This window comes from Chaetodon trifascialis, chromosome 15 (genome assembly GCF_039877785.1).
Source record: "Chaetodon trifascialis isolate fChaTrf1 chromosome 15, fChaTrf1.hap1, whole genome shotgun sequence".
Taxonomy (NCBI): domain Eukaryota; kingdom Metazoa; phylum Chordata; class Actinopteri; order Chaetodontiformes; family Chaetodontidae; genus Chaetodon; species Chaetodon trifascialis.
Window position 1 is genome coordinate 2670976 of NC_092070.1, and position 11420 is coordinate 2682395.

Sequence of the window (11420 nt, forward strand, 5' to 3'; positions counted from 1 at the left end):
TTGATACATCTTTTCCTCCACTTGTTCATGGTTGTATTAACTGGATTTTTTTCACATAGCTGTTGGCATGCACCCCTGGCATGAAGCATCTCGCTGTGCTTGCTGCATGACGATTGCTCCGGTCTTTGGTCTTTTCATCCCCCATGGGTTTGCACTGGAATAACGGTAATGTAATGTTGAAACTTTAGTTGTAGTTTGTGCAGGACTAAGGGGGCCTAACGAGGTGTTTGTTTGTGTGTGTGTGTGTGTGTGTGTGTGTGTGTGTGTGTGTGTGTGTGTGTGTGTGTGTGTGTGTGTGTGTGTGTGTGCGTGTGTGTGCGTGCGTGCGTGCCTGTGTTTTCATACCTATGTGTATGTTGGTGTTTCAATGGATATGTGTGTGTTTGTGCATTTTCTTGTGGGTGGATATGCCTGTATGTGTGTGTGTTTTGTTATGTTTGTCCATGCATGTATGTGTGTCTTTCAGAATGCATTTGGCCCGCTGACAGATGCCAAAACTCGGAGCCATGCCGATGACGTGGGGCTAGTGCTGTCCTCGCTCCAAGCTAGTATATACCGGGGAGGCTACAGCCGCTTCGCACCCTATTAGCAACACCTCCAACATATACTCAACCTTCCAATAGGAGAGAAACAAAGTGTGTGTGCAACTGAGTGTGTGAGCGAATGAGAATGACAGAGAGAATGAGTTATTGTGGAGAGATGTTACTGAGGCCTGGGTATTGCAATACATGCAGTTTGTGCATCATTTCAGCATCTCCTAAGAGAGAAGTACACAAAAAAAAGAATAAGAATAAAATGACAGCTGATATTTTTCATCTTATACCTCAGATATTTTGTGCTGTGTATTTTGATATTGTGGATTTTTAATTTCTAAAGATTAAACATAGATTATCAGCTGTAGAGGTTTTTTTTTTGTTTTTTTTTTCCCTTGGTACTAATAGAGAGCTGGTAGAGAAATGATTCGGATACAAAAGAAATATTTATTGGATTCAAATTGTTAGGGCTTGTATAGAACTCAACCCTGTAAGATAGGTCATAGTCACACTTTCGGGTTTTTATGTTTTGTAAGAGTGTTAAAGTGACTATGCTAGTCAAGTGTTGTTGTTTTAGCTTCCTTTGGCACTTCCTCTATCAGTTTAGCAATGACTTTTTTTCCATTGACTTGGGAGGAAGTAAAGAAGCATTGGAAAAAATACAGACAGACAAAACCTTCTTCTGTGAACTTTTGACGGCAGGGTGGGTATGTTTGAAAAGCAGGGCAGCCATGATTTCTATTTTTTAAGTCTATCACCTTGAGATCACAACTTTTATTTTTATCTTTTAGCTACCTTTAGAACAAATTTGTTTACTTGTGACTGTAACTTTACTATTACATGCACATAATTACTCTGCCAAACAAAGATAATAGTCCCTTCCCAAGACAAACTCCTGTGTCACGTCCACGTACATGTATTCAAGCCCAGTTTCACTGAGTGTAACATAAGGTTTTCTTGTGTTTTTGTTTCATTGCATTCACAAGGAAAGACAATGTTTTTGACTTTTTATCTCATAATTACATAATCTGATCGCTTGTAGAATCTATATACACCAAACATTCAGTGTCCATGACAGCAATTTTTAGGCCAAATCAGATTCATCTATCATGCATGTTGTTTCAACTGAAAAACAGATGCTGAAAATTCATTTATGGTTGGTCTGATTTGATATACATTAAGGACTACATTTATCCAAAATATAACCTCTCTAAATGAATTGCAGTCATATTTTGGCTTGAATTGATAACTTGTGTTGTGTGTACATAATGCCCAAACTAGCATTTTTCTCATGATGTTCTGCAAATTCTACAGGTTTGGGCAGCTTATGTGCTGATTAATGTCCCCTGTGAGCCACATACATTCCATCCATTCAATATTCCCTCCTCAGCTTGCGAATCAAACCTGCCGACTATGGTGATGATTGCTACGTGGCATCTTTGAAATATGTTTAAACTTACGTACACATGCATTGTGGTTCTTGCTGTATAAATGCAAACTGCAGGGATTACATTTCAGCGTAATTGTACCTTATATGATTACATGACTGACTGCTTAATGCTGATGTAGCATCTGATGTTATGAGTCGTATATGAACTAATGGTGATAGACTTTTACCACATTACACCAAAACATAGCCATTAACTTTAAGCAATAGCTCAAAGTGTCCCTTCTTAAATGACCAATTAGCACACTAACCTACAACATTAATTAGTACAGCGTAGTTACACTGATTAAATAATAATTACTCATAATTACAATCATTGTAAACATCTTGTAATTGCAAGATACTAAGTCATAATAGTTATTCTTGTTTTCCTTTTGTGAATGCAATGCATTTTAATAATAGCATGGTTCTTTGTTGTCTTCTCTTTCAGAGGTTATCTTGAAATGGTGAGGTGATCTCTAATTTAAAGAACACGACTAAAAAATTAGCAATCACAGCTGCTCTCAGCTTCCATAAATAATAGGGATGTAGTTTAGTTTTCTTTTTAAAAGAATGGTGTGAGTCAGGACATTATTCAGGCTGTAGATTTATTAATTAAATAATGTGGTTACATAACTTCAAGCCAAAGGTTCTGGTGGACATATCTGGCGTGTTTATGTGTATAGTCAAATTCTACATAGATATGAATTATGTGATAAGGAAGAAAAAAAAAAAAAGATTGCCATGGCAAAACTGTTAAAACACTTAATTGCTTTGTCCACATGCTGTGATATGAATTAAAAAAAGAATAAAAAAGATTTTAACAAATTAAATTAGATTATTTGCGGAATTCTAAGGAAAAAGTCGGGATCCTAGAGAGGAAAGTCAAACTATTTTCACAGAATTCTGACTCAGAATTCGATGATTAAATGCTTTGTGGCATTAATCCTCTTCAGTGCTGAGTTGTCTTTTGTGGCACTAATCTTCTTCCGTACTGAGTAGTGTTGGCCATCCAGACATGGATGTTTTTTTATATAAACTTCCAATATATTCATTGGTATAACTGATGATTTTTATATTACAGGAGAGATTTAAAAATATATATATATAGCAGTGGCCAATGCCACTGTGTCTATTTTATCTTTTTGTTAATTTTATTTTGCCTTGTTTTTTGTTTTTTGTTTTTTTCATAACTAAAATTGAAGGGGGTCAAAGAATAGCAATCCAACAATGTATTATATTTGAACTGTGCAGTGAAGATGTTCTCTTATATGAAATACACAATGGTATAATGTTTTAGATTTAGATGAGTAGATCAGTTGTTAGGGAGCGCTATCTCATTTTCTATCAGATCATTCAGATTTTTATTAACTCTTTACAAATAATGTAATCACAATGTAGACACTCTCATTCATCAAATTTTTTTGTCAAGTGCCATTTTGCACATGTAACTTGTAATTTTCACATCGACCTGAAACATATCAGTGCTGTAGTTGTAATTTTTCTTAGCTTTTCCTCATCATTTCTGTCATTTCTGATTCTTTCTCTTTCCTTTCATGTCATTCTTAATGTGACATACTTTCTGTTATTTTCTAGAACTCAACCTTTACTCTTTGAGAATTAACTGTTTGAATATTAGAATACTACATGGATATGAGAAATAAATGATTTGTGAACAGGCTAATCTATGATGTAAATAGAAGTTAAAGGAATAAATCTGTAGTGTATTTGAAAGGCACTACACCGGCAACAGGAGCTTTGTTACGGCTGCATTGCAAGCCAGCCTATGGTCCCCTTCCTGTGCCACATTCTGTTTACAACTATTCTCAATTAGTGGTGTTGTTAAATATCTCCCTTTTTGTATTTATAAAAAATTAGATAGGAAAAACTCTCAGATGCAACACATCATAAAAAAAGGGCGCAGTAAGAGCCCCGGGGCCACTTGGCTCTGCTGGTTCAAACCTTCGTCTGTGTGCTGCGTGTGACGACCATAGATCACAACTTGGACGACTCATAGTCCTTACTATGCTGAATGTCTGACTCCGCAACTACTTTATACAAGCTCTGCTTCCAGTAGGTGTTGTGGTTCAAAACAAGGCTTCCTACCCAGTCATTGTATGTGCATGTACTATGGTTCTTCCACTAATCAATAACCATCAATAAAGTTTTGTTTTCTCAAGATCTTCTTGTCAATTTCTTCTTTTAAATGTTTTTGAGAGAGGAGACCCTCAAATATGGTTAGCAAGCTGGCCAGACTGCAAAGAGTCCTACAGTTTTCTTATTGGGAAAACCTCCAAACCCTTGCAAGCCCCAGCACTGTACTGTGTCGACAAATCAACAAAATCAATGTGTTACTTCCTCTCTCAGTACTTTATGACTTCCCTACCCTGTCTGTGGTCCTCAGCTACAAGCCCAAAATCCAAGTGAAGATTTAAATCTGTAAAAAGATCACGATTACAGAATTTCACTTTCAAAAAAAGAGAAGGTAATACCAGTACCTTTATTTTCTTTTTTTAAATAGTGCATTTGTTGAGGACTTTTTTAAGCTGCTAATATATTCATGCTCTTAACGGTCATAATGTAATAAACAATACATTTGGGCCAACAAGATGGTTTATGAGCCAAAAATATATTGCAGTGTGTGTGTTGAAGGAACATCTCACCCAGTGCAACAGTGTGGCTCATTGATGTGTCATTAATACTTTTTGACAATAATGGAGTTCTCTGGTGCAGAGGAAGAAGATCACAACGCACACACAGTCTGTTAGCGTCAGTTCAAATTTTTGCTTATTTTACTTTTGTTTTGTCCAATGTCAGCGTCCAGTGCCTTTAGAGAAAATTCATATAATGAGTGTGGGGGTCCAGATGGATAATAAAGGTTCACCTGTATGATGCAATGGAGGCCAATCTTGTCTCAAATCAGCAATCACAGTTGACAAAGAGGTTTTTGTTGTTGTTGTGGTGGTTTTTATTAAATGCTTAAAGTCCTCTTCAATATGGACTTTTGTTTGTTATGACGTCAAGCAACGCACAGATTCATTTTTGGTGTCACATTAAACTTTTGGAAACATTTTTTTCATATTAAATGTTTTCACGTTTTTAAACATTGGAGAGAATGTTAGCTATTTAAAATGTGTTTCATACATTCATGTAACTCCATGTAGCTGTCCTTTTTAATATATTTATTCAGTAAATGCTTTCCCAACCTGCAGTGCACCATCAGACAAAATGAAGGAGGGACATCATTATTCATTTCTCCTTGTTGGAAGTGAAGTACTTTGGGATCAAGTGAAATATGCAAGTCATCCCAGCTTTCTAATTGAAGCGAAGAGAAGAATTACACTCCAACTCAATTTGATTGGTGTAATTAGGAAAATTCTGCCAAGAGGTTAGGCAGAAAGATAAGCAATATAAATCTTTAAATTTGATGAAGGGTTCACATTACAGAAGGTAATTATGTCTCGCTAGCATAGAAACAGGTGATCAATAATTAATGCATATTAGGTCACATGTGTTGGAGATATAATTCAGACTGCTTCTGCATGCTTCTGCAATCCATGATAATAATGTTGAGAGAAAGAGAGTTTTTTTTTTTCTCTGATAACAGAGACACTGAGCTGAGGGATTTAACTTTTTTTTATAGTTTCTCATACATTCACACACTATACAGTATATAACATTAACTCTATAATGACTCTGTGTGTATGTGTTTTAGTATGAACACATTTATAGTGGTATGTAAATGTACTGTATGGTATTGTATATGGTATTACGTTGTGATATTATGTTGATAAACACTGTAATGAATAGCTTCATTAAAACAAACAGTAAGGCTGTGTTTGATAGTTCCTGTGATATAATAATTCCATAGGAGGGTTCCGTAAAAGGACTATTATGGGAAAAGATTGATTGAGACCATATACAATGGTACAACAGCATTTCATTTAAGGTGGAAAGAGAGAACCAGGAAATCTAGGTAAAATAACTAAAATCTGCACTCCAATGAAAGCGCTATTCATTTATAACAAAAAGTACTCCAGTAGAAGTAGTCTTGAATTTATTTATTTATTTAATACTCCAGTAGAAGTAGTCTTGAATTTATTTATTTATTTAATACTCCAGTAGAAGTAGTCTTGAATTTATTTATTTATTTATTTCAATCTAAATATAACAAAGAAACCATGTGCTGGTGGCATTAGATGATCAGTTAAAATGCACCAGCAAACAGTGATGATGGTAGCGAAAAATAATTATAACAATGACTGAGTTCATACAATTATTGAGGCACATTGACTGCAATGCAGCATGATCAGATCAACAGAGATCACTATGGCACAATGGGTACAGAAGATTTATGGCAGAAAGACCTCATAGACCACTAGGCTGCAAAAGTACTGAAAACATGTTTAAATAACACAGTAGCCTCTGGAAGACGGAGGCAAACTAGTGAGATCCACTACATCTGAATAAAGTACAGCAAATTCCAAAACAGTGTCAGTTGCCTCACTTTAAGTTAAGTGCGTTGAGTGGTCGTCAGACTAGAAAAGCACTACAGATGGAGCGGCCTCGAAATTCCCCTAATTTCATGCTGGGGCCCTGGCGGGTCCGTGACCGGTCCCTGCTCTGCAGTAGGCGGGTTCGTGACTGTAATGAGATCCCCCGCGATGACGTCATCGGCGCGGGGCCAACTCGTAACGCCCCTAAGCTCCATTTGCGGAAACTACCTGCACTTGCTCGATCAGTCCACCAGGGGGAGCAGTCATTATAATTGGTTACCGTGTCAGCTTTGCTGAGTCGTTCATTAGATCTGCACATAGCCTCCACTGCTGTAAGAAAAACTGCTTGTCTAGTAGAGCACCCTGTGCAGTTTTTTAAATATAATTATGCTTAATCATCCACATTATTGTAGTGCTCGTTCACAAACTTCTTGGATCTGCTCATCTGCCCATCCTGCCTTTTCCTCCACATCTCTCTCCACCTTTGGAGAGGCTCCCAGCGCATCTCCGCGTGCTGAGTGATTTGTGCCCAGAAAATTAATCATGAATAACAGAAGTTGTGCATCGCGTTTTTCTAGCATTCTGAACTGCTAAACAGTTAAATGTTTAATACTCTGCCTGATTCGCGGAGCCACTCTGTTTTTCAGTTGGTGGGTTTCCTGTTTGTAGCCCATTTTAGATTTGCGGGTCGCTATTTGATGCGGTTACCAGCAATACGCAGAGTCCTGTATGTGTGTGTACTGTATATTACTGGACAGAAATCATTTACAGTGCGTTGAAGAGGGAGAGACGGGAGGATGAAGTGCCAATTTCAGCCTGTGATCTGTTAATGTCTGACTGAACAGCCTCATGGAAGTGACATTTTACAGTTCTACATATTTTATTCTAACGAAATTCGTTAAAACAAGTCACTTGGTGCTTTCAAAGCCATGTCATTGAGCTGAAAGGTTCCAGATTTCGTTCGCCTTCACAGGCGGCTGCGGAGCGCAGCAGACGGCTTGCACTGCGCATTGCGATGTTTAACATCATAGGCTTAATATACCGTAGTTAATTATCACTGATCTTTTTCATCACTGTCTGTGTGACTGTCTGTGTCCTCCTCTCTGTGTCTCTGTCTCTTTTTTCAGACTGTTCACGCGATGAATATAAACAGTAACTATTAAAAAAAAAGTTATAGTCGCGGGTAAACATAGTGCTCAGAAGCGCACCAAGAATGCATTTTTTACGTCAGGCGTTGTGCACGCGTGTTTGATATTAATATTGTGCCGCTGCACCTCAAATAAATGTTTTTTTGGGAGACGGAAATGTTCAACATGACTTCATCATGTTAGACCAGGCAGACAGGTTCTTACTACAACATCAACTCTCCCTCCGCAGCCAGCGAGCCTCATCCCCCACACGGACACCTACATTCAATCATGAATAATCCTAATGGGCCAATCAGACCCATGAAAAAAAAACAATGTTGTGGGGCATAAAGGGCCAATGGGCCGATGTAGATGGGCCAATCTACTTGTTTTTATTGGCCAATCAGCTCACACACACACATGAAAACGGCCAATAAACAGTGAAATCAGTATCATGAGTATTTCTCAGATGATGATTTCTGTATCTATCTAATCCGTGGCATGCAATATTTCACCCCGATTTTGGATAAAGTATAAATCCAATTGTTTCATTGTTTCAGCTGTCGTGGCCAAATCTCTTGTTAACTTATTAAGCTCTTCCGCACAGTGTGACATCTATTTTAATTATTAGAGAGCTGCTCTAATGGCCACTGATAGACTGTCCATCCTATTCTATAAACTGTTGGTGGTTTGTGAACTTCACTGCATTTGTGCATTTGAAGCGATTAACTCCCGGCACATTTCAGAGCTGAGTAAACCTGTAGTTTCACTGACACATCGCGCATCATCACCACAGGCGTCATGATGTTCTCCTGTCTGTCACTCTGTCAGGCATGTGTAGTGTCGAGCCGGCCGCGTTGTTGGCTGAAAAGTCATTATTTGCATTACAGTGTATCCTTTGTTCTAACTCAATGGATGGTCACCAGCCAAACAGGCTCCCAGCCCCCACTGTCCCACAGACTCGCTATGGCCAGTAAAATAGGTGGAGGGCTGAGGGGAGCGCGTACCTCCAGTAATTAAAAATCAATTTGTGCCACGGATATTAATATTGTGTCGCTGGCTACTTTATAGACTTCACTAAATGTTTCCATTACACTTAATTACATTTATGGATAAGCCAACTTTCCCACCTCCCTCATGCATCAAAATGTATATTATCAGTCCAACCAGGAAATATTGCGATCGCAAAAATGAGCGCATATTCAACCAATACTAATATGACTGTCTACTGGCCGCTTCCTGGTCTATTTTTGCCGAGAGCCGCGCGCCTGTTACGGAAAACATAGGCCAGCCCTGGAATCTCCAGATGACGCGCTCTGCTCCTGCAGCTCCGTCTCTGTTCCAGCGCATGTAAAGTAAAATTAGGTCATCATTTTTGTTGATAATTATCAAAAGCAAACTATGTAAACAGATGGAGCCTGTTTATTCTTGGAGTCACAGGCTGTTTTGTAAAGCTACATCACTTTTATGACTCAGGAATGATTTTGTAACTTTTTTTTCGAAGAAGAAGATAACATGCAGCAAAGGGCTGAAAGACAGAATCGAACCCGTAGTAGAGAGCTTCATACCTGGGGCGGACGCTCTACCAACTGCGCCAAATCTCCACCACATAATTTCGTAATTTTGAGTTGATCCTTTGTATTCTCAACTTAAAACTTGTTTTTTTTTAAGATGGGAACTGAATCTTTTCGACTGTTTCTGTAATGTGAAGTATGGTTATTATCATATAGGAAGTGATTATATACAACTTTTTTACATGAGTTTGTTTTTTTTGATCGCAACAATCACAAAAACATTCATACAGTATATTGTAAGAGAAAAACTTAGGAATTTTCTGTTTGCAAATCGAAAATATGCATTAAAACAGGCTGGTGGAAACACACATTTAAGACTTTTTTAAGACTTTGTGCAAGAAATATTTTTCTAAGTTGATCTAAATAATCAACGTAAAATAGTTGAGTAACTGTGACTGCCTAACTACAAATAAGCCTACTAAAGCAGATGAATGTAGTGGAGTAAAAATCTTTGCCCTTGAGATGTGTTCCTGTGAGGGACACGCCATCTCCTGGTGACACCCTGCAATTGAATGAAGAGGCGTGTTTATAGTGGATTCTGGGCACACCCCCAAGAGGAGGGGGGGACTGGTAGCTGGCTGGGAGCCGGCTGGGAGCTGGATGGCCTCTGGCTTGGAGGGGAATTTCGAGGCTGCTGCATCTACTCAATGTCTCCAACCTCCCTCGGGATCTGGTGTATATAAATACAGCCCATTTACCATTCGTTGTGATAATGGTTTATTTTACATGTCTAATTTCCCAGTAATTTCTCAGGATGTCTCTTGTCATTTGGTTGTAATTCAACAGAAAACAGAGACAATCAGGGGATAGTAGTTCTATAGTAGTAAATAGCAACTCATATAATTTATTAAGAAGGAACCTAGAGGTGATGTTGAATTGTAATACTGTAAGTGGTTGTTGATTTCAAGAGGAGTTTCCCTAAAAAGATTTTGAAGACCTTAGTGACTGGAAAAACTGAGTAAGATTATTTCAGACCCAATTAAATATTAATTTATATTTGGGAAATTGAATGTCAATATCAGATGCATTCTAGGAATTCTTATAAATTGACAGAGCCCTAAAATAATTTGTTAGTTAAATTCATGCACCTTTAATTAATTAAGCCATGTGATATCCAGCATAACCAAGGTCATGTGCTCTGTTTTTTTTATTTATTTATTTATTTATTTTTTTTTCTAGGTTTTATGAACCTGGGTGGAATTTACATTGTGTCGTGCACACATGGTGGGGGTTTTATAAGTTTACTTCAATGTTTTTAGAATCACTACGTTTAAATGTGTCTAGTTGTAGGCCAGCATTTAGCCTTTCATGTTGGGAAATAAAATTTACAATATGTGAGACTGAACCATTAACTGAATACAATCTTTGTTTATTATTATTATTATTATTATTATTATTATTATTATTTGTCATGAACTGCAAACTTCGCATTGATTTTCATGATATTTAGTTCTAAACTGTGTTTTCTTTCCAGGAGACTTCAAGGGAAGCTATTAGTAAAATGACAGTAGAAGTAAAGACATGGTAAAAAATTACAAAATTAAATAGAAATTAAACATTGCACTTTATTTCATTTTATTTTCATATTCTTATATTTGTGTGTTTTTCAATGACTGATTTTTTTTTCATTTCCCCTTTTTCTTTTCTGTTCACATAAAACTGGGTTGGGTTAAAGTTACCTTTTAACTGATGTTATGCTGGTCTAGGGCCCATTTCACAAAGGAGGTTCAACAAACTCTGAGTCTAATCCTGAACCCTGAGTTGATCTAGGCTGAGATAGGAAACTCAGAGATTCCGGTTTCAGAACTGGTGATTTGAGTGAGTTCAATCAACTCAGAGTAGGTTAACTCAGAGTTAAGCGCGTGCACCACGACTATAAAAAGCCAACATCAATGGAGCCCCGATTCGACAATTCACCATGGCAACGGGGAAGAGGAGGGCTGCGTTTTTTACCCCACTAGAGCTAGAAATCTTAATGTGCTCATACGGCGAATTTGAACATGTTTTTAGAAAAAAGTGCAAGACTGCTGCAGCTGCAAAAGAGAGGGAGATGGCGTGGGAGAACATTGCTGCTCGGGTCAATGTGTAAGTTTAAATGCAGTCCTTTGCAATCACAATAATATTACAGGGGAAAACTGCTTGAATGGTAGCTCATTAATTTATTTCATGTAGGTGCAATCCCGCGGGGGAGAAGCGCACTTTGCAGCAGTTTAAGATGAAATATAAAAACATTGTTCAAACAGGTAAGACCTCAGCATAATTTA

The 11420-nt window shown here is 37.7% G+C and overlaps 1 protein-coding gene across 7 annotated transcripts in view; it reads left to right on the forward strand.

Moving 5' to 3' along the window:
• rbfox1 (RNA binding fox-1 homolog 1) overlaps positions 1 to 4138 on the forward strand; it is a 205712-nt gene extending 201574 nt beyond the window's left edge. For 5 of the 7 annotated variants that reach the window (XM_070981949.1, XM_070981955.1, XM_070981950.1 and 2 more), the window contains one exon: positions 467 to 4138. In XM_070981949.1, the coding sequence (XP_070838050.1) occupies positions 467 to 589 (123 nt within the window). In that variant the 3' untranslated portion in view covers positions 590 to 4138. Of the gene's footprint in view, positions 1 to 59; positions 242 to 466 lie in introns of those variants that run through there. The other 2 variants (XM_070981951.1, XM_070981954.1) reach the window with 2 other exon arrangements.
• The last annotated feature ends 7282 nt before the right edge of the window (positions 4139 to 11420 follow it).